This window comes from Manduca sexta, chromosome 18, assembly GCF_014839805.1.
Source record: "Manduca sexta isolate Smith_Timp_Sample1 chromosome 18, JHU_Msex_v1.0, whole genome shotgun sequence".
Taxonomy (NCBI): Eukaryota; Metazoa; Arthropoda; class Insecta; order Lepidoptera; family Sphingidae; genus Manduca; species Manduca sexta.
In genome coordinates, this window is record NC_051132.1 from 2,187,587 (window position 1) to 2,212,576 (window position 24,990).

Consider the following 24,990-nt stretch of genomic DNA (forward strand, 5'->3'; position numbering starts at 1 on the left):
GGCTTACTTCAGTGGCGAAATGTGGAATATTCCGAAAGGGGAGATCGACACAACGTATATGTACTAATATGCACTGTTGCTATCGTTGGTCATGTCGGTATGCCGTCTCACCGGACTATGAGAGTAAAGGAACTGAGAGTGCTTCTGTGTATTGTGCACACACTTGTGTACTATATATAATATCTTCTGCGTACTTGGCTGATCTCTGTTGAGATTGGCCATTTTGGAAGGATTCATGCATTCAATATGTACAAACCTGCCGTGCTAAGCAAAAGCGGTATCTCAAAAAAAATCAAAATCTTTATTTTTTTGTCGTCAGATAGCTTATAGAAATACCCATCCAATGAACTTACCTAAATAATGGTATCTTGTTTAGACTTGTTAAAAAAAACCTTAAAAAAGTTTCTCTATCAGTTTTACATACAAAACTATAAAACTATAATTACAAAACTTCGATTATCGTGAAATAAGGTTTCCCTGACATACCGCTTTTGCGCTTAGCACGGCAGAAATGCGGTTTGCAAATTCTTCAGAAATTCTACAAAAAAGGGGAAGCTGGCAGGAATCGGATTATATGGACTTCGCATCTGGTTATTTACCTAACTAGATTGAAACAGTTAAACCTCTATTTATAGAGAATATTAAAAGAGTCTTCTAAAAGGAATACGATATTAAATAAGCTACAGCTGTTGCTGTAACTGATAAATGAAACCCACACAATAATTTGATACAATTTATTACAAATCATTATATTACATTTAACATTAAGTTAAACATTAAAATTTCTAAACTACAACAAACTAAGATACATTTTTGGCACGTTTGTTCATTAACGTCTTATTTTAAATACTTAACTAATTGTAAATTCTAACCTTTTAAGGCGATGTACTAGTGATGAACGAAATGTGAAATGTCGTTTGTATTGTAATAGAGCGATAGTTCGCTTATTTCTAATCAACTTAAATAATATTTAACATCAATTAATACAAAAATGCAATTTATTTTATTTTTACTTTTATTCTATTTTGTATTGGGCACAAAATATTGTAAATTGTAAATGAAGGTACTGTTATCCTAAAATACAAGTTTTTACTTAGTTTAGGAAACAGAACTGCACAGGTTTTTAACTAATTTTGTGTCTAATAAATAAATTATTATTATTATTCTTGTGTTAATGGATTTTGAATATTATTTCAATAAAAACAATGTTGATAACAGTTTGACAGCATAATTCTCTGCACTGTGCTCCGCCATATTTGCTCCGGCCCTTGTTCTTTGTATTGTTTAATTTGTTCGTAGATATTATCATCACTGGTACAACTGCCATTTCAGTTTTGTACTCCGGTCCTACATTATGCCTAAATTGCTTAGTTATTGAGTATTCTATCACATTATAACAATCACATAACACAAAATCACAATTAGAAAATATTTCGCGAAATCATTTGTCATTATGTTCAATATGTTTGTCTATAAATCCTATCGCTATCGGCCGAAATCAATGAACCCTTGCTATCTTCAGATCAATCTCGTGACTAAACCAATCAAATCCAACGTCATACTGTATTCTAATTGGTTCATTTACAGCAAACTTTATTATAATTGGTCTATTTACGCGATCCATTCGAATATAGATATTGTTTATTGAAATTAGCCTTTATATTGCACTTAACATGGCACCTGATTCGGTGGAGTTTATAAAAAAAAAAACATTCATTTCAAGCACACGAGTCCTTTTTAGTTTCAAGTTGGCAGTACATACTAAGGAATTTCGATATATCCAAAATGGCTTTTTTTCTGACCAAGAACCGCAAGGAAACCCATTATCATATATTTACATATTCTTTCCAGCCAAAATAGCCTGGATCTGTGACACAGTCTTGCCCTTCGTCTCAGGAATTAAAAAGAACACGAAGAAGATACACACAATCATCACAACAGCAAAGAACCAGAAACAGGTGTAGATGCCGATAGCGTCCTTCATGATGGGAAAGCACAGCGTCACCACAAACACGAGCACCCAGTTGGTGATCACAGTGATACCAGTGGCCGTGCCCCTGAACTCCACCGGGAACAACTCAGCCATCATCATCCATGGAATCGGACCGAAACCCATCGAGAACGAAATGATGAACAGCACCAAACACACCAACGGCAGCCAGCCCGCAGCAGCGACGTTGAAGTGGTCGTTCTGCAATTTGAAGTAGACGCCAAGGATGATGAGACAGAGGCCCATGATGATGCAGGACTGCAGGAGGAGGATCCTTCTGCCGGCACGTTCGACGAGGAGAGAGGACACGTAGGTGGCAGCGGTCTGGACGACGCCGACGATGATGGTGGCGATGGCGGGCGGGATGTCGGAGCCGGCGGACTGGAAGATGTTGTTGGTGTAGAAGATGACGGCGTTGATGCCGCTGAACTGCTGGAAGAACATGAGGCCGAGCCCGCACACGAGCGCCATGCGCGGCGCGCGGCTCGTCACCATGCTCAACACGCCTGCGCTCTGGCGGGACGCCTCGTCCACCTGGACAACAAAACACGAGTTTATGTCAATTTAAATACAATTCTTATTAAGTTCCTCACTTTACTACGAAGAGAAGAGACCAGCTCTTAAATTATTCCATAGTCTGCTGAACCTCAATGATTAAAAGGAATAGATGATAAAATAGGGACAAGTAATTTTACGAGTTAAAAATAAACAATATTGCCTATTGAAAATTTGCAAAGTTTTTTTTTCGAAAGTAACATTCACAACTACTACTACCAGAAGACAAGAATTTCATAGAAGATTCAAAGCATAAGTAAACTGCTTACATCTTTTTGCATGTCCTCAAGCTCTGCGGTGAGATCAGCGTCAGGGCCTCTCAGCCAGCGCAACGACTTCTCGGCATCACGGCGACGGTTCTTGCCCAGCAGATATTGAGGGGTCTCCGGCATCCACCTGGAAATAATACGACGTAATTTAGACCTTATTGGTTATTATCTACTAGCAGTTTATGGTGAAGTTCTGTATTCGGCGATAAATGTATGTACATATATACCTGGCATTATTCTGGCAATCGTCAATATATGTAACGTCTCCCATTACTTGAAATTATATTTTAATTAAACTGTTTTTATCACCAGGCAGCAATTTTGCTAAGTTATAAATGAAAATGAGCTTACCAGAAAACAGCGACCAGCAACGGGGGCAATACAGCACTGATGATGGACAGCGTCTTCCAGTGCGTCCAGCCACCCACAACGAACGTGAACAGGATGCCTACGGTCAGGAAAAGCTGGAAGAACGCGCCTAGCGATCCACGGATAGAGGTCTCCGCAATCTCACCGATGTACATGGGAGCTGCCACGCAAATACCGCCTGTAAAGAAGACAGTGGGATGTAGAATTAATTCTAATATTTTTTTTTACTGTAGAGGTCCGTGCCTAGCAATAAGACAGTTAAAAGACAGGCTCTCGTTAATGTTTTACTTCCGTCTTGATAGGTATAACTGCAATGCATTTTTCTATACGGCAGGCACTAAGCCCGCAGCTGTCCTTAATGCGTCGAAGAGGGCTACTTGTTGGTAGGCCGTTGCCTAGGTTAAGTTGTATATAGGGTTAGGGACTCAGCCCGGCGGCCGCCCGAAGGTCCCCATCAAATCCGGCGGCTCTTCGTCGGGCCGTAAGGCAACGGTTACCCCAATATAACCGCCCAGTCGTCCCAAAATAAGGCTGAGCGGTAGTAATAAGGAACTTTCTCCGTTACAAAAAAAAAAGAATTTAACACACTAGCTTCTGTTCCCAGCTGAAACAACTCAAAAGTTCTCAGAGGCACTCAGGATTTGGGAATAATGTAGGTTCTTATTTAAAAGTATATTCAATGGCACAGTTCCATAGATGGGTTCGTCCAAACAAAACACAATCGTATCAACAATACTAAGATAAACAGGAGTTTCTATTATGCCAATATTCAGAAAGCGCTGTCTGTTAAGATTGTGGGTTATTTATTAGGCATTTGGTTAATGTATTGCCTGGAGATATAATAAATTATCCTATTTTGAGTCATAGTTGAACACTAACAATACGAACAGCATGTCTGTTTTCTGTCGCGCTCTGAATTATGTTTTAACAAGATTGTATTAAACAAGTTATTATGTGCATTTATTATTGAATCTGTGTGGGAATAAATTATTATTGTTGTTGTGTATGTTAGTATTAACGCATATATTACCTATTTATGTACATTGTTAAATATTATAATTAATTTATAACAGGGTTTAGCGGCGGATTAGTTTATTTGCTTCTTGCAATCACGTGGAAGGCACTAATTACATAACGCATTTAAAAAAATACTTATGGTCTTAATTTCAAGAAGATAAGTATGTGGTTTCTCTAATTAATACAATGTCAAAATGCCACTGTATTACATTCCTTGAACTGCAGCAAACTTGCAACTTTCGAGAACGGTGAAGACTTCTTCCTTAATTCTCTATCAGAAAATTGCTGTTCGAAGCAAAATTCAAAAACGTAAAAAGCAATTTTCGATAATTTAAAAGCAACTTACGAGGATATTATTTTATTTACCTTTAGTTTTTTCCTTCCCCAAACATGTTAAGACTATAGATTTAATTCTAGGCATAAGCGCTAAAAATAACCTTTTTAACAACATTTACTTTCGCGTATAATAAAGTAGCCTGATACTCACCAGTTCCAAGGCCAGCGAAGAACCTGGCGGCGATCAGCATACCAGCTCCGTTAGCGAAGATGGTGAGCAGCCAGTTAATGAAGAAGGGTACGGCGAGGAGGAGGATGGTGGGCCGTCTGCCGATCTTCTGTGCCAGCACTCCCACGGGCAGCGCGACCATAGCCGCACCGATGGCAAGCACGGAAGATACCAGCGATCCTGGAAACAAACATTATATTAATATTATAGTCTCGACATCTTTAGGGGAGGTATAGGTCTGAACATAGGTTCAGAGTGGACTTCCAAATTCTGAAAGGAAAATTAAAAAAGTTGTACACGACACAAAACTTTCGAGTAGAGTTTGACCGTCTCAATTAGGAATAAAGGCTTTTTTGATTGTTTGACTCAGTGTCTGATACTGGTGACAAGATTGGTGAGATCTCAGGTTCAGTCATCGTTTTGAAATAGCCACGAACAGGAAGAAAGCTGTTTCAGAACTCTGGAGTTACTCAATAACGAAAACCATGACATGGCCAAAAAACCTACACAGATTTTCCTTAAACAATTTACAAAACTGCGTGCCAGCCCTGGGGCTGATAGACATAGAGGGCGGTTAAAGTACTTTCAGGTAGCCAAAAAAGTTAGGGGCATAGCTCCAATAATGATATATTATTATCTACTGTATAACGTGAAAAATTTAATCTATTTTTATGTATTTGCGTAGGTCGATGGTCGTCAAACCGTCTAGCCGATCTATTTAATAATAATCATCAATCACGTATTTTCCCCCGCAATGGCATTCGCCATTCCATCCCGATATAGAAATAATGTTTACCATCACAACGACCAACGCAATGTCCATCATATTGGTATGAGGAGCAAGGTCGAAAATAGCAGTCTGTGGGGACGAGTGTTCGGGATTCATTGGGATGAGGCAAACCCACGGTATATCACGGCATCGTACTGGCTCGCTGCCATGTGACGTCACAGATAGGGGCTCGTCACAAGACATATTTTCTCGTGACATTGTCTATATAGTCTCGTATTGCTCGAGGACAATAAATTAATTAAAATCTGACAGGTACCCTTCAACCAGGGTTCGACGAAATCTCTAGGTTATTCTTTATAAATTAAAACGTATTCTGCACTGCAATACAATGTTTTAGCACCACTAACTGAGATAGTAGGGTTGTCATCTCCCGGAGTATGGAATACAGGCACATTTTATTTTGGTTAATGATCTGTTTGACGTAAAACCATTTACATACATAGTGAATTAAATACGACTCGGTAGTTAATCATAATTCTACATCTAATGTAGTATGTATTCCAAGCATCACGTTCGCCAGCGAAAGGAATCTCGTGGTTTGATAATTACCATGACGGCTTACTATAGCGGGTTTTTGTAATGTGGCCTTAACATTAGGCCCGGGGTGGAGCAAAAGAATACTAACACAGGCGTAACAAAAAAAAGCTCCCCGATTTTAACAGTTTCATAGACAAAGTGCTGAAAAAACAGTTCCTCCAAGGTGCCGCGTGAGTGCCCGGGCGGATGCTCAGTTCTCCCCTCCTATGGTTGCCACTGAGTATCATACCAACACATACGGTGTTCTCCTCTGCATTTCAAAAGCAATATGCAATGACAACTTTATTTACACAATAACGAAAACGAAAACAATTTACAAAACTGCGTGCCAACCCTACGGACATAAACAAAATGTCGTACCGACCACGTGACGCATTCGCGTGTTGTGTGCGGTGTGGATATTTATATCGTCCATGGGTGCGCGAGCGCGGCGCGGGAGGTCGGTGGGCGTGTGGCGTGACGCGCGATCGATCGACATGCGAGTATTAACATAAAAATATTTACCTTTGTACTAATATTAGCTTATGTTTCGTCAGATATCGGGTTTTTACGTCATTAACTCACGATTGATAGCTTTTGGGCGTCGATCGGTTGTTTGGTTGTGTTTGTAAGTTCTAAATTGGAAAGACGAGCTTTATGTCTACAGCGCGTATGGTCGATCATGGACTACCACGTTAAAAAGGCTGTAAGACATCAGCTAGTACCCCTCTAGTCTCCATAATTCGTTTAGACTTTAGATCGTTTTGGGAAAGTTAGTAAAACTGCCGGAGGATAAACACAACGATCCTCTCCTACTGCCTCATTCTTGGTACCATATGGTCGTCGAATTTACCAGAAGACAACACGACTTTCTTTACCTACCCTATGGAATGGAAATAAGCTAGGCTTCTCCGGTTGTCCCTTAACTCGTTCTTTTAGTATCAATCAAGCAAGCTGTCAATGGTAGGTATATATGTATTTCCACAGTTCTTACTGTTTTTATATTTTAAAAATAAAAGTGCTAATGGTCGATCTCTCTCCACACTTACTGTTTGAACGAGACACAGGCGCGACAGGCGCTCGCTAACGAATATATTTTAAGATGGGATGGCAGAAATTTTACCTGTGGTATTCGAGTCTGTCTTGGAACGATCGCTTTATTTCTGCCACCAAGCAACAGTTTGTAAGCACAATTTTGTTTAGGTTTTGAACTTAACGTCTGATGTCTCAGACGTGTTATCGCAGTGCGATTTCAAATTGTACTATTACTGAATGAATACCCTGGGTTCTTACGTTTGATGTTGGTTATGGTTAGATTTGAGATATGATAATCGTCATCAGGCGAACGGTCTCCTTCTCTCGTCTACCAACTGCATATAAGAAGTATATAAGGAGTATCCAGTATTCCGTAGACAACGGATTGGCCGTGTCTCTAGCATTGCTTTAGTCCATGAGCGGTTGATGCTGCTTACCATAAGGTGGAACGCCTGTTCGTTTTCCTAGTAAGGCAATAAAAAAATGTCATCAATTCATCATATTTGTACAGTCAAATCTTGACTGTACAAATATGATGACTTGATGTATCAGTCATTAGGTCCGATAAAGTCACACAACTGCGCCAGAGTGAAATATTGTTTTGGCTAAGCCATCATGTGATCTCGGGCGCCGGCAAAAATGTTTTTTATGATATTCCGTCTACAAATATCTTCTGTTTTGCTCGCCAAGGCGGTGGGCGTCCGCAAAGTCGTGTCAGCACTTAACAATACATATAATTCTTACGTAGTTTACTTACGGTATGAATATAATATTATTGTTATTTTGTATCATGCCTTAACGTGGAAATTGAATTCTTGATACATAGAGGCGAATTAAATTTTTTCGTTTGTGTATTATAAGTAAAAAAAGTCTACTCATTAGCAGAAGTATTTAGGTTCTTCAGGTTAAAGGAATTCACGTGATATTTATTGTAGAGCAGTCAAAGAAAAATACCGATTAGCAAGTTGCATTTCTTTCAAGGAACTCCATATGTCTGCGGATCCGTACCTATTGAACTAAGGTACTTAGCTAAGCCAGTGTTCAGTTAGGTTTTGGTTCGATGCTGTTAATGTACTAGATGACGTAAGATCTCTCCCCGGTAGGCAAAGGCTTGGTTGTGTATCTGGCATTGCTTTAGTCCATGGACGGCGGATGATGCTAAACATCAGGCAGAACGCTTGCTAGTTTCTTAGGCAATAAAAAAAACAAAAATCTGTTTTGAAACATGAATTCAATCAATGAAAAGGTCGACCAAGAATTTCAAAACGAAATACTCGAATCTCTTATTTACAAACAAAACAAGAGGAATTCTAATCGATGTTCTTTGCGAAATAGTAAAAAATCGATCCGTGGGTGTGTTAATCGCTTCAATGTTTACTTAGTAAAGATTCTCTGGTATCAAACGATTACATGTGATTACGAATAATGATAAACCCGATATCTGTACGAAATCGTCCAATAATTATTGGACTTGTATTAACGCCAATGGAGTGGCTGTCACTGATATGGTATAAATAGCATCTAGAGTTGCTAGCATAGATAATAGTAGTTAGTCTCGTGTGCGAGGGTCTGGCTGGGTAGGTACTTCGCATTGTATTGCATCGCCAAACATATTTATTTTGGACAAATATTATGTTTTGGAGGAAATTCTTACTTTAATTTTAATATGCTGGCGATAACTGGTGATGACCACCGAACACAAGGTGGTAAAACCCGCCATACTGGCCCAAGTAAGTGTCGCGTTCCGGGATTAGCCTGTGCATGTCCAACAAGCCGGCATAATTTGGAGACTGCCGAGGGGTACTCATTTACGCGATTACATCGTGAAATAGGCTTTTAGCAACTTACTTGCATTAGTATCCAGCAGGAACTCGGCTTCTTGACCCAGAGAGTTGATGAGCTTCGTGGAGTTGGTGAAGTTGGAACGCATGACGACAGTGGCGTTGGAGGTCTTGTTAGACCACGGTTCCAGCTGAGGCAGCGCTGGTGACGTCCACGCGAGGATGGTGCCAGCTATCACCGCGCCTATAGCCGCTGCAAGGGAATTTGGGACTTAAGTCTTTGTTAGAAATGTATTGTGTAAATTTGATAAGAGAAGAACCAACCCTTAAATTAATATATTCCAAATTCAAATTATAATCGCGCCACTAATAGACATTTTTATTTAATGATTGCGATCGTTTTTTCGGTCTATTGTAAAAATGGACCAATCAGATTTTTTATAGCATGCTAAAAATTAATAATTTTGATCGGTTTATTCTCAAGATAGGATCGAAATTTGTATCGTCGTTCCCCTCAATTACCACTCGAGGCAATTTGTTTCCTATCAGAAATTTGAATTGTTAATATTGTTGGATCGAGCTGCTATCGTTGTAAATATCTTAGCGCCATTTGCAAATTTTCACAACTTCTGAAACGGTGCGCGCCAAAATTCCGTTGTTGATTGACTAACTGCTTGTTTACGATTAAACCTATTTCGAATTGAGTGTATTGGAATCCTATCGAACACTTGGAACTGATTTAGGGATATGATATAACAGACATTATTGATATAACATTAGTTGTACTGCAAGTCAAGGAGATGACATTTACGCCCGTATTCATAAATATGACTTACCAAAATGATAAAAACCTGGTTTTCAATGTTTTTCAGCATGACTGCATTCGCAGTGCATCGCTATAGGGGCGCTGTGATTGACTAATATTGAGATACAACTTTACTTCAGTTAGCTGACAGATAAACAAAGCTAAAGAAAACTATGAAATTGCCGATACTATGCGTTTGGGCTCACTGTGTGTCCTCGTAGTATTTGTGAATCACTACAATATAGTGTATTGTAACTTCGTTAAATTATTGTGAAAGATTGCGACACCCAGAAACTTTAGCAGGATAATATTGCTTAAAATACCGAAGGAATTCCAGATGAAATAAACTATAAAGATAGAGTATTATAACTGGGAGTTAAGGCATATTTCAGGAGATCCAACCCTTGTTGTTAAAGTGGACAGGATAAACATTAAGTCCTCGACATCAATCTCATTAAACAAGCATAGTTAGCTAGTTAAGCCAGCGATAGCCTAGTTGGGTCTGGAACGGATTGCCGTTACGAATGTCTGTAGGTTAAAATCCGAATGGTACGCAACTCTTACTTTTTTTAAATTATGTGAGTACTTTTTTGTGAGTCATCGCTGGCAACAACGATAAAGGAAAACATCGTGGGGAAACCTTAGAAGCATACCTAAGAAGTTCTCTATAGGAAATTTGAGGGTGTGTGAAGTCTACCAATAGGTATGATATTACTATTTTATTATATTCAGTTACAACGAAGCTTACATATTTATAACCTTTACAATAAATCACTTCTAAAACAACTTGATTCTATGACGCCTGAATCTCAGATTGCCTTATTAAAAGATTAACAACATAATAACACCAATAAATTACATAATATCATTAAATACGTATCAATTAGTTAATACTCGAGCTACATATAAGCAGACGGATCGGCAAGCTGCCAATGCATGGGGTTGTTCACTTCTGTTTATGTTTTACCCGACTGCAAGGTTATTTATTGTTTGGATCATAAATAAACTTGTTTGGGCTACATTTTAGACGATCACCTTATTTGTCAGAACTGCGTTTGTCGGCCAAGAGTTAAATCCCTTTATATGTTTTCTCTCCATTAACTTGATCCTTGGTTAATCATCGTAAAATTGTACTGGATGTTTCTAATTATTATTCAAAAATTTGGAATTTTACAAGATCAATGGCAACTGACACATCCTCTATTACACGAGACCTAACCAAATCGGACAAAATGTGCTTGTGTTATACGGTATGCCTCTACCTACACCTTAAATCAAAGTCATGATGTATTAATATATCCTTATATTAATATATCCAGGAATTAGGACAATGTATATTTTTACATCTCTACCATTTTTAAATATATTTCAATGCGTGGGGTTTCCAGAAGCTGCTTACCTGCCACAGCGGCGATGTATTGATTGGTCCTGCTGGTCTGCCCGCCCTTCTCCTGGACGGAGAGCATGTGCATTGTCGGCTTATCCATCTTCGAGTTTTATCTCATTCTGGAACAATTGAAACAAAATATCAACTAAAGACATTATAAGATCACATCTACGATTTAGACAAAGTAATTTGGATCATCTACAGTACTACAGCGTAATCAGGAGTGTGTTAACCGATTTACTTATAACTCTTTATAGCAATACAATTCTAATAAAGTTCCAAATAAGCTCTACTAGATGAAGCCAGTCGCAATAATTTTGAAAATTTTCTTTTTTCAATATACCACATACATACATAAACACAACACTCTACAGTCGACAGCGACCTCATCACTCATTCCACAATAAAACACTAGAAGAAAAAAGATCTTACTGAGACGAAGTTCTTGGTATATCTAATGTCTTATGTATGGACGCAGTCTTGTAATCGATAGACTTACTAATAACTTAGTAATAACATTGTATATTCCCTCGCACATGGCTGTAATGTTTATAATTAGTGTTTGTATGGTCTGTTGTCCTAACCTTGCGCTAACGCTAATCTTGTGCTAATTGTATTATCACATACATACTTGTAGCCCGCGATGCCACTTCACTTATCTCATTTATAATATAGAGATTCTTCTTTCTTAATACCTACACCAGTTAACCCTATTTGAATGTTATGCATCACGCTAAGTGACAGAGCTATGGGCAGCGGTGTTTATACTATCAAGCCGATCTACTGCTAGTTGGCACTCTTCTATGAAAAACGTATTATTTATTTCAGTACCGAAGCGGTGAACTAATAAAAATACAATAAAATTCATAACCCCTCCATTTTTAAAGTTGCTAAATTGGAGGCCTTAGATATAAATCACTAAGGAAAGACCTGTCAAGCAATTCGCACAATGGACTGTAATGTTAACACTATCTGAGAAAAGACCTAAATTTTTAGCTGGACCAGGATAGTACGATTCTTTTACAGAAAACCGTCATGAAGTGACAACTTGCTTTTACGTGACTAATAAGTGATATCCGAATGTTCAACACCCCCATCCTTGGCTGGACTTGCATGCTCTTTTGGAATAAAAGTTTATGGGCCGTGGAGATCTTATTTACCAATTAATACAGCAAAAAACTATTATCTACCTTTTTATCTTTATTTTTAAGTTTAGATTTAAACGCTCTCTACCTTGCTTTGCGTCTATTCAGATTTTCGCCCTTGATCTGTTGCAGGTCGCGACCTCACTAAATACTGGTTATATCACAATAGATGCAATGTAACCGGATACCTTGCGGCCGACGACACTCGATAGCAAATGACGGGTGTCGAGTTTGTTTGGCCGATTATCGGTAAAGTAAACATAGCTGATTCAAGTTTGGACACATCAATATGTTATTATATCCTCGAAGGCCTTGCCTAATGTGATTGTAGGGAATACAACCATTAGTAAACCAATAGTAACCAACAGTATTGTTTACTTATGGTAGGTCTCTCAAATGTGCGAGTCCGCTTGGGTAGGTACCACCGCAATGTCTATTTTGGCCGCCAAACAGCAGTGTGTAGTCACTGTTGTATTCCAGTTTGAAGGACATTGTAGCCAGTGTTACACTGAACATAATGAGACATAACATCTCATGTCTCAGGATGGCGGGCGCAATGGAATACCAAACAATGCTTTGTACTTCAAGGTGGATGGTGTTTCTACTATTAATGGGCGATTGCATCGCTTACCATCAGGCGAACGGCAAGCTCGTCTCGTCATTAAAAGCAATAAAAAAAAATCTTCATTGTTATAATTTAGCAAATTCATTAATGATGTAAAAAGAATTGAAAAGTTTGGTACCTACTGCCGGCTTTAGATATATTTTGATCCCCTGAAGTTAGTCACTTAACACAGGTTACATGTCAGAGACAATATAGGGTAAGGAAAACTTATTAGACTCCAACAGTATATGAGGACACACAAACATTGTTCATAAAAGACAATTGATTTAATTAACATTATTCCTATTCGCTGAACAGATGCAATTGATTCTGACAGCCGTGCAAACTGCGTTCACTTCACCTTAGCCGGGTCAACCGTTGCAATTTGTAATAACAATTCATCGTGGACATGCGATGACTATTGAATTATAGTTAGGAATAAATTAAATGAATTATAAATCACGTTTGATAAATGATGAGTCGTGTTATATATAAATAAATTGGTTTAAGCAAATATTTTCCTCTAAATGTAATTTTGGAGCGAGAAATGCATCTGTCAACGGTCGGTCTAGCTCAGTGATTCCCAAAGTGGTCTATATCGACCCCTAGGGGTCTGTGACAACCTGCAAGAGGTCTACGTCAGCGAAAAAAAAATTTGGGGGTCCATGAAATGAAAATGGGGGTCCACGATAGTGTATCTCAACACATACACTGATAGTACCTATTTACTTACATAATACTATCTTATAATATCAAAACATATATATTATTTATAAAAGTATCTATGAAGTAAAAAAATGATTATATATGTTTATGAAATTGTGTAAACTAAGTTGTAGGATGTTGGTATTCGCTTTGTGGTCGCAATACATTTTGAACTTGTAAAAACCTGAGAGTCGCAGTCTCAGAGCTTCGCTAACTTGCACTGACTTGTTCAATTCGTCACTGTTACCAATCTCCTAACGAAAAAAAGAAACAGACTGGACATAGTTAGCCGAGGAGATTTAAGATTAACCGTTACAAAATTGACGCCAAATGTTGATAATTTATTATTAAAGCATCAGGTTCATTCTTCTCACTAAAAATATTGACTTATTGCTTATGTTATTTTATTTATAGTTTATTTTATATTTATTTAATGTTACGTATATTTTACATAACAGATACAAAAAAATATTTTGAGTAGTTTTTAATTAATAAATGTATAAATTAACATGTGTTTTTACTTTAAGTTTTTAACACTAAACTTCACTACAGTTAGAAATTTACAGGAAATCAATATCAGGTAAGTAGGGGGTCTACCCAACACGGAAAATCATGGCGAGGGGTCTACGTCACAAAAAAGTTTGGGGAACTCTGGTCTAGCTTATTGACTACACCAGGGGCCGTAGCCAAGGTATCTTTCTAAAATATTTAAAGTTAATAAAAAACTAAAAAATGTCTGAGAATGATATCATCTTATAATGTCTAAGCGATGTCTGTCGCTAGGCAATCGTAGAAAGCCGTCCCGACGACCTTGAAAAACTACAAGTTTTTTAGCTTGAAGTAATATTGAATGGAATAGTGGCTATAGCCTAGTTGGATGTGGAACAGACTGCCAAGACGAATGTCCGCAGGTTCAAATCCCAAGGGTCCACACCTCTGAAGTAATTTGTGTATTCTTTGTGAATTATCGCTTGTTTCAACGGTGAGGAACTTGGTGAGGAAACCTGCATACCTGAGAAGCTCTCTATAAGAATTTTGACGGTATGTGAAGTCTGCCAATCCGCACTAGGCCAGCGTCCTGGACTAAGGTCTAATCCTTCTTAGTAGTAGAGGAGGCCCGTGCCTAGCACGGGACTTGGGACAGTATATAATACAGGACTGATATTATTACTATCATATATTATAATAATGAAATTCCTTAGATATAACCGAAAAACAATACTTATCTATGAGTGGTGTTTGTTAATTTTGACGTCCGTCTGACTCGGTCAACAGATACAGGGCGATAAGATGTTTGTACGAAAATACTCGGACTGAGGTCACGTACGAATCTCCTATCAGCGCAAACGCGAGATGGGAATATATTTTAATTTTCGGAGCTTCAAACATATAAGTAAAAATTCGTATCTTTACTCAAAGAGTTATGACTCTCATAGAACTAAGTGATCTAACTCAAAATTTATATATATTCTGCTTTTGTTAAAAAACGACCTTTCAAATAATCTATATCCCTATGACGAGAAAAAGATAAAATTATAGAATAGAAATAGATTCTCACTTTCGATGACTGTCCATTTTACTGCCTTCTATATTGTTGTCAAATATTTTTTATTCGTTCCTCACAAATCGTCTTTTTTGAGTTAGGTCACTTTAGTTCTAAGGGTGTGATAAACTAAAACGTAACAATGTTAAGTGAAGTTCAGACCACAATAACGACTATTGGTTTTAACGCATTATTTGAGACGAAACGTAAGTGTAGTCATGTATTTAGCAATGATTTCCCTATTGGATTCATTGAGGCATTAGTAATTTATTTTATTTCATTCGCAGTGTGTATATTACAATTTATTTATTGTGATAATAGGTAATCATTAACCTTATACTGACTACAGCAAATGGTACTTATTATTAAACGTAGAAAAATGCTTATAATATAGGGTCATTTTATACTGCGCTATTAAATGTAATATTACCACATATTCGTCTCCACCTCAGCGAACATTGTGCCAAAAGGTAGTGAAGACGCAGAGATATGGCATATAAAATAAAAATTACTTTATATTATTGCGTGGAAATTTTACACTTATTATTTTACATATATGGTTAAAATAACTTAAGTTAAAGTGGTGATTTCAAGACAAGTATACAGGTTTCTAATATGTCGAAATGACATATATACCTGGATCAGGTTAAAAAATATATACCTTATCATAATAGCTAACCATAATATCTATTATAATTAAAATAGTTTTTATAACCTAAGTTTGTTTAAATAGACGAGTAGACTTTGTTGATTAAAACAGATAGTACGGGTAAAACATAATTAAATTAGAGCAAAAACAACATAGTTCTAGTTTTATTAAACATAAAGAAAATGGACTGATCTTTGGATTTTCTTACTACATGATCTTTAAACCACAACCCTGTGACGAACATGAGTCAGAAGATTCTTTAACGGTGTCACACAACTGGGGAAATTTTATGATCGAATACAGGAAAACCTGTTGGGGAATACGCATCGTATCTCAAAATTATACGGTTAGCGCGACTTAGTCATAAAAATAATTATTAATTTACCAACAACCTAATATGTACGCTTACTGTGAAAGTACGCCATAATGTTAAGTATACTTGAAAGTAATCCATTGTATTGCATGCGCGGTCCGACACCGCTCAGAGGTCCCGCGTTCTAATCCCAAGTTGGGAAGTGATATTGAGTTTTTCTGCTCAGAATGGACCCAGACTGGATTTATGCCCGACATGACGATAGGTTCGGCCTCTGTCACATCATAGGACAGAACACACTAGGCGAAAAGTGGGCGCCTTGGTTGCCCCTTATCTACCCGTTTGGAGACTAAGGCGTTATGTGTGTTTTGTTTTGACGATACAAAATAAACTATGAAAGACTCATCATCAAACTCATCCTAAAATACCCACTTTTGCTAGCAGATCTACCTTTGTGACTTTTTTAAAAGCAAAGATCTCCCAAGTCCCTGTTTGTGGATCAATTTCATGCAATTTCGTCCACTTTTATGCTTGCCTCATGCCTCAAAGCCCATGTGACTTTTGCCTCCATGCCGATATCTTCCAAAAACATTTTTAGAACTCTTAAAAATAACAAATACGTTTGCGAATGTAAAGTTTTCTGCGAAATATTGTCCGTACCTCACAATCGGCGGCAAATCTAATTTGTTATCAGCCGATAAAGCGCTGTGATAATGGCCACGCGAATATCTGGAGTGGTTACCTTGAATATTTTACATGCAGGAAACGTGTGCGAACTTGATGACAAACTAAATGTTTCTAATAAATACCTACCATTTACGAGTTAGGTTTTTCGTTAGCTGTTAGCTCTGAAGGCACTTTGACTATTTCAATCGCCAAGCAGGAGGGTACAAAGAATACTAATGTTTTAAATCTGCTAGAAGATTATCATCAAGTATGTAGGTAATTATAGGCAGTGTACGATTGTATCCAATTTTTAGAGTGACGAATTTTTTGCAGAAAAGTGTTCATAGTTCTGAAAGGCGCTGCTACGATTCGTGTACAGTTATGACATTTACCACGTTCACTGGTGGTAAGCTTTTCGTATACGAGGGGTTAGCCATTTCAACCGCCAAGCAGCAGTATGCATACACTGTTGAGTCTCGGTGTAAAGTCACTGTAGTGAGCGTAATTACTAGGCATTATGTGATATACCATCTTAATATGTCTCAGGATGACGAACGCAGTGGCTCGCAGTACTTTGTAATTCAAAGTTCTGTATGTTGTTGACTGCTTATAGGTGGTCGTATCGCTTACTATCAGGCGGGCAACACGCTCATCTCGACAATAAATAGTAGCAAAAATACCCTAAGCATTGCAATCACTTTCAGATACATAAAGTTTTTAAAATGTTTGCTCGGAGCCGAATATCTTCCAGAAATGCATTCCGACGTTATTGAAACGAGCACACACAATAATAGCGACTGTAAACCGCGTATTAATAACAAAATGGCATTAATGCGATGCAGTCCAACCCACGCGAATACAGTTCATTGAATTACAAAATCGGAGATGCAGACACTGATTTGAATATTTTGCAATTTTACAAATGTATAACTATACACTATCTGGAAGTTTTGAGTGAGCGCTCTAATTTCTGGGACTCCTACGTTTAAGAATTTACCTCATATCACATCCTTGGCTCCAATCCTATCCTACCTGTATTATAATCATCATCATCACCATTATCAGCCTATATCTTTGACCACTGTTGAACATAGCCCTACTCCAATATGCACCATTTTACCCTGTCTTCGGCCTGTCGCATCCAATTCTTGCCAGCAAGCTTTCACAGATCGTCACTCCACTCCAAAACTACACTAGTCTAACTGTATCAATAGATGATATTACAAACGAAAATTCGATAGCACAGAACCCCGCATTGTACCAAATGGGCAGGTTAAAGGACCTCTTTATACCAACAGTGCAAAATTGACAGTAATAGGTACTAAGATTAGTTTAGGCCCTCTTTATCCAATGGAAATGCTACCGCGACCCACTTATCATATTTTACGCAATACTTTATCTTCTGGATTTAGATAACCACCACGGACTACCGATTTCAATACGATGCCGACTGCCAGTAATCCGCTAAGAAACTCAAGTCACTTACAAATCCTGATAACAGCTACTATAAAACGTTATTGTCAGCTACTGTTCAGTTTGATATTTATTGTTGCTGTAAATCTTTTACGTTGGCATGTAAGTTGGGTTTCTTGTGTAGATAGTTTGTAAAGTTCTCATTCTATGTCAATAAAATAAAGGAGCATTACTACCACCGTATTAGCTGTATTTGTAATACAGGGCACCCAAACTATAAGGGCCTCCTGGCCCTAGATTAAATTAAGCGGGTGCCCGAAAGTTTGCACTGCCCTGAAGGGCCCTCAACAAATTTTGATATACGGCTTCTTTATGGCATGGTACGCCGCTGATAAAGTGTGTAGCATGGGACAGGACAGCCATGCGGACGCCATGTTCATAGATACTAATTATAATACATATGAAGACGAAAGTATTCGCTAGTTTTAATTGCGCTCTCTGGATGGCTTTTCCCGAAATAAGAGTGTCATAAGTGCCATGCATTTCCGGGGTTCAGATCAGACGCTGTGCAATAAAAATAACGCTTCACTGCTATTGATGAAATGTCGCTCTAGATTGTACCATACATATTTGTATTGTTTTAATTATTCATCATGTATTCTTTGTGTTGAAAGGAAGCGACCCGTAAAAAGTAGCTCAGATCACTCACAGATCACAACGTATCATACATTTCCGCTGACTCATGTCAACAACAAAGGATTCAATAATAGCTGATTTCAATTACAATATTTTTGGGTTACCTAATTTATACTTTGTTATTCTTTATTTGACTGCCTTGGTGACGTAGTTGTAATTGTACACGGTAAGAGTATGACTATCGCGCTGAGGCCCTGGGTTTGAATCCCGGATCGGGAAATGATTGTGACTGGCGTTTTCTAGCTTAAATATTACACAGTCGCAGTTCGGAGTCAGGAAGTTGACGGTTTGATCCACCCTTGCCTCGGAAAACATCTAAAGCTGTTGGTCCTGCGTCTGATCTTTCTCCGGTCATGTCGGATTCCTGTCTCACCGGACTATGAGAATGAAGGAACCAGATGCACCTGTGTTTTTCGCACACACTTGTGCATTATAATATTTCCTGGCTCACTTCCGTTGAGATAGGCCGCCGCATCGTGGCTGAAATTCGGTTAAGAAGAAATAATACTTTGTTCATTATTCTAAACGCAACAAGCTACAACACTTCTCGTTGGTTTTTAAGACGATATTATCTCGGCGGAGTCAGTTCATTTATGCTGTATATATTTATGCACTATATACTAATGTATACAGGTGAATTTGATGCCATAAGCTCTCACGGTTAACTAAGGTAGTGGAAGGATGAGGCAAATTTACAATGTAATATGGTATTTATTTAAATATACTAATAAACATACATAAATATAAAAATACGACATCTGTATGATGTGACCTTATATTTTGGTGTAAGTAATACTACATTTCATAAAACATAAGAAAATAAAGGTAATACGTTGGTACCAAGTACTATTAAATAATTTTGGAGCACTATTCAATTCTTCGGTAGTATAGTGGTCAGTATCCCCGCCTGTCACGCGGGAGACCGGGGTTCGATTCCCCGCCGGAGAGACGATTTTTGCAAATCATTTTCAGTTTCATATTTTAACTATTGCTCCAATTCTGATAGTTCAATAATAGGAAACTAACTCTTGGTTACAAGTTACTTGTTATCAAAAACAGACTACGCGGCCCCGTGGGAGACGCCGCGAGCAAAAACGCTGCACATAAAAGAGTGGGGTAACGATAATATTAAAATCGATGCGATTGCGCTGGGGCCTTATTCTCTATCCCGCACGTTATTTTAACAGTGCGTAACAAGCACGTAACACAGCGCATCATGTTTAGGACTATAGAAATTTGACTTACAGAATACCATTCCACGCACATTTCTCGGAGATAACATGACACGGCCGCGTTACGTGTTTACACTATCATACAGAATAAGGGCCCTGGTTTGATATCAAACCTAGCTACACTCAATGTATTTAGATAACCACACGTTAAATTAGAGCGAATCTGTGGGCGGTAAGTGGTCCTAATGAATGAGATGAGATGAAACCTATAATATAATATCTGACAGTATAATCAGTCTTACTTATAAACTTGTTTTAGCGTTAATTTGTGGTTAAGAATTGCATAGCTGTCAATAACATCACCGGTTCCTTATATCTTATTAAGAGGCAAGATGGCGGGTTTTGACTTACAGTTGATCGAGTAAATTTATATATTTGTAGAATTATATTAGTAATTCATGGCACGCAATTTTATGCCAATCCTTTGATACACATTTTTAAATTATAATATTATACTATTGACCATGACTCGCTTATGAGAGTTCATAAAAACTGATAACTGTTTGATACCGGTGTTTATAAAATTCATTTATCAGTTATGTAACGGATTGAGTGAAGTCCCCAGTCAATTAAATTTATCAACTTAGCGGAGGTCTTAAAGTGGCGAAAATATCTTGTCAAATTACTGGGGTAAAGGACTGTAAAGTGCGATTTAATATGTCCACACATGGGCACCGTGAGGGGAGTGCAAGAAGGTGCACGTGCATCCGCCTGTGTGGAACAAATTACAAAAAAAATTGTCACTGAATGACAATGAGATCTATCGACCACAAAGGTTTTATTATGGTTTAGCATATGTAATCCGCGCGATTTTTATTTGAAGAAAATATAGATGATATTATGTAGTATAAAAAACTGAGTTTCTTGCGTTTTTTTTTTATTATGATTTACTCACAACGTTTCGTCGGACGACGTTTGGTCCGCCCCGTGCCCATGAAAGCTGCAACATCTTCGAAACGTCGGGAGAAAATTATGATATAAGGTAAATAGCGCACTAAGTTAAAAGTTTAGAACTATCAAGTTCTTGCAGCAATATATTGCGCAAGAACCGGATGCGTTCCGAGTTCCGACTCGCCGCAAGCCTAAAATTTGCAGAAATCAGTTTAACGTGACCGTTTACAAGAAAAATCTAGCGTAAATACCTTCAGGAAGTGTTCTTGCTAATGTAAATTCCGCTTAAGGATAATAGTATAGAGTAAATATTTGTCCGAATTGTATATCAGCCTAACATCCTGTTTTGTAAAGCTAGTCCATCCATAGTCAATTATTCTGGTTAAATAGTAAATTACTGGACCTAGATCATTAATGATATATTACTCTACAACTGAGCTAAGGCCACCTGTAGGTACAAAACAAAACCAAAATATTTTGATTATCATTTTTGTAAAATATTTTCGTGCATTACTTTTTGGTGTAGCTAAGTGACCTCCTTAGGTTACTTAACTATAAGTGCCAACAAAATGGCCCCTGTCCCGTTGACTTAAAAAAAGGTCCTGCAGCTGAGAGTACACTTGCTTCATCTTGAGTTTTAAGTACTAATCAGGGTCCAGAACCCCCCGTCCCCCCTCCCCCAGCTGGTGCACCGCGTCCCCTAGCTCTACTGTAATTACGCCCCTGTACACGGAAAAAATCAGAGATCCCCTTCGATTCTTGCCATCGGCTAAAAATAATTAAAATTGCATTTTAGATTGTTACGACTGCAATACCACGTTTGCGTCATCTGGGTTGCAATATTTATAAGGTAAAATAATGTTTCGTGAAACAGAATTTACGTTGTCGAACAAGAACGGAAAAATAACTTGTAATTAATGATTGATATATTTAAAGTGAAAACCCGCATGCCCGCATATTAGGTAAATATATGAGATATAACTCACTAGCTTTTGCTCGCAATACTGCCGGCACTTAAGACATTAAGTCTGATTCTAGAATGAAAAATAGTACCTATAACACTCGGTGATAATATCGATTTCTATAGTGCACTATAATTGATGAAGAGGCGCGTTCGAAAGAAAAAAATAAACAAACTATATATTTTTTTTAAAAATAAACTTCTATACATATTATAAAACAAAGTCCCCTTTTCTGTGTGTCTGTATCTTATCGGTTTTATCAAAATCTACGAACGGATTTTTATGAAATTTGTTATGGACACAGTTTAAGACCCTGGGAAGGTTATAGGCTACTTTCTACCCCTGGAAAATACATAGCGTGACTTTTATTCAGGTGAATTCCTGCACGCGGGCGACGCAGCGAGCGAAAGCTAGTTATAAATACTTCTGCTCGCGACTCTGCGCGTTAAATTCCGTTTATTTATTTAATTTGTTCAATCGTCGTTGGTTTACGTCGCAGTTAGATAGCTTATAGTTTAAGCGTCTTCGTTTACCTGCAAACCCTGCAATATAATTATCATTCACGTGTGCGCTTTACATTTTATTCTATCCCTGATAGTATATCAAGTTATATCATATTTTAGTCAATAAAAAGTCACAACTGCAGTAAACACGAGTGATAAAATTGAATTACCGCTACCGGTGTTTATGATGCGGTCATACATTAAAAGATTAGCCCCAACATAAAGGACAGGAATAAAAATAATCTAAACGGATTTACGAGATATATTTGATGCAATAAACGCTTCAGGTCTGAGTAAACGTATTTGTATTCGATATATTTTCTATCTGATTGCATAATTTTACTTTGAGGTCTATGAGAGCTCGCGAAAATTATCCCTACGGCCATTCTAGAAAGTTCCTATTATTTCTCCACTCTTTCTTCCCCCATTTCCTTCCCCACTCTTCGCCAGGCCCCTATAAAAGTCGTCAAGCCGGGGCATTCCAGTAACCCATTCGCAGATGTTCCCCGGTGTTGACCACAGGGAAGACTACTTAAAAAAACCTACTTGATGAAAATAACTACCAGGGCTGGAACTTTTCTAATAATTTGGCTTTCTTTATGTATATAGAAACAATTTCAGACGTGCCTTATGACTTTATCTTGACCTTCGGGAGACCGCCGGGCCGAGTCCCTAACCTATATACAACGCACTGCATACCAACTAAAACTCCGCGGTGGTCCTCTTCGGCGCATTAGGGACGACTGTGGGCTTCCTCTGAACAATTTCAGACCTAGCAATTATGCTTAAATAAGGACTCCTGGTGTGCCTTAGGCAGCTCTCACTGTTGCTCTTACGCCTTGGGGGTAGCACTGGGGTCAGAATTTTTAAACACGTGGAACCAAACACAACTTTAGTTCAACCATAAAACTTGAAGAGTGAACTTAATCAAAAAGATCGAATAACAATTCTTTTTAACCAACTTCAAAAAAGGAAGAGGTTATCAATTCGACGTGAATGTTTTTTTTAATTCAGTAATAACTAAGTAAAATGTACATTCATGGATATCAGTAGGAAGCTAGGTAGGTAATAAGTATTCAAAACAAGAAACAAATTGCATCATAAAGAACATGGATTTTGAAAATAGAACACTGGCTCTAAGGATTAGAAAAGTTAGAATAGAAAACTGCATCAGGTAAAGGATGGAGTGGAATATTTCTTTTTCACGTAACTACCTACCTATTTTAACTTTAATACATTTTTCAATCATTTGTCATTTTACTATGTTATCGAAATGATTATTTCGGATAGTAATTATTGTATTATCAAATCAAAATAAAAGACGTAGGTATTTACAAAAAAATGTGACGTTGCGACGTAGTTATTGATCTTATATAATAATAAACAAATTTCTTCTTATATTTACTTGCTTCCTTTGAATAATAAATGCAGATAATACCAAAAAACTTAATGTGCGTTTTTTGTTATTTAAGAAATAGCTATGTTAAAAAAGTTAATTTTAATAAAAAGTAGGTAGGTAGTTCAACGAATTTCATGTTTTTTTTGGAAAAATAACTAAACCTTTAATCGTATTCCTTTTTTTTAATATTGTTTACACATAGCTTTATTAAATATTTAGGTATGCTATAATGTAGACAAAGTTTAAAAAACTATCATGTAAATTTTGCCGCCACGTGCCCAAAAATAAATTAACTACTCATTTGACCGACATGAAACTAAATGAGCAGAGTATAATTTGAGATGTACTAATAACTCCAATAATAACTGACAATAACTCTGATCTAAAAAATATTTTCACGTTTTAAATTCCTCCATTATCACAAAAACTATAATTTAATAAAAAAAATAAAATAAAAAGAATCCATGAAAAAATTTACTCACCGATTTTTGTTCAACAAATATTATCGCACATATAGCCACCAAACAGAAAAATATAATTGATAATTGTTCGATTTTTAATTATGTAACGATATTATGCCGCGCTCGACGGCAACACACTATCTCGCCGAAGCGCGCGCAGCGTCCGCCGGATTTTGGAACACTGGCCAAATAATTTAAAATTACCAGTTGCGTTTTGTTTAGAGTAACCGAACGTAAATAGAGTGGGTATTATGCAACGTTTAATTTTTGGGCACAAAGCCTGTCCAATTGAATGCCTGTGCCTGATGAGACTGACTTTACGAGAAAAACCCTGCCTTTATTACCTGTGTGATGACGTAAAAAGGGCATGGTCTTGGTCACGATTGTAAAAGGAAAATGTATTTATTAAGCTGAATATTCTTTCCCGATGTAGTAAATTCCCGAATAATTCCTTTAGTGACGCATCGAAAATGGAAAAATAATGTAATAAGTTTATATCGCTCGGCCGTCAACTAGATAAGACACATAAAAATGTGATAGTAATATTGCGTTTCACAATACAATTTTACTAAATTGAGTTTATTTAGATGTCCCTAGATATTTACAAAAAAGTTATTTATAATGATTTTGCATCACATTTTTTTTTTGGGAATTTAGTTTCTATATTTAGGTACAAAAACTGAACAAATAAAATCACATAGATACAGTACTTAAGTGCCCAACGAATGTACAGTCAGCGACAGAAGTCGTTGAACATAATTTGTTTCCAATATTTCCTAATCATTAACA

The 24,990-nt window shown here is 37.4% G+C and overlaps 1 protein-coding gene across 1 annotated transcript; it reads right to left on the reverse strand.

Moving 5' to 3' along the window:
* Nucleotides 1-719: 719 nt before the first annotated feature.
* On the reverse strand, nt 720-24,497 carry LOC115447103 (facilitated trehalose transporter Tret1). Its single transcript, XM_030174035.2, has 7 exons — nt 24,223-24,497; nt 11,032-11,138; nt 8,895-9,080; nt 4,688-4,885; nt 3,166-3,361; nt 2,815-2,941; nt 720-2,524 (listed from the first exon to the last, which is right to left on the reverse strand). The coding sequence occupies exons 2-7, from the start codon at nt 11,117-11,119 to the stop codon at nt 1,835-1,837; spliced, it is 1,485 nt and encodes a 494-aa protein (XP_030029895.1). The 5' UTR covers nt 11,120-11,138; nt 24,223-24,497; the 3' UTR covers nt 720-1,834.
* Between the last annotated feature and the right edge of the window lie 493 nt (nt 24,498-24,990).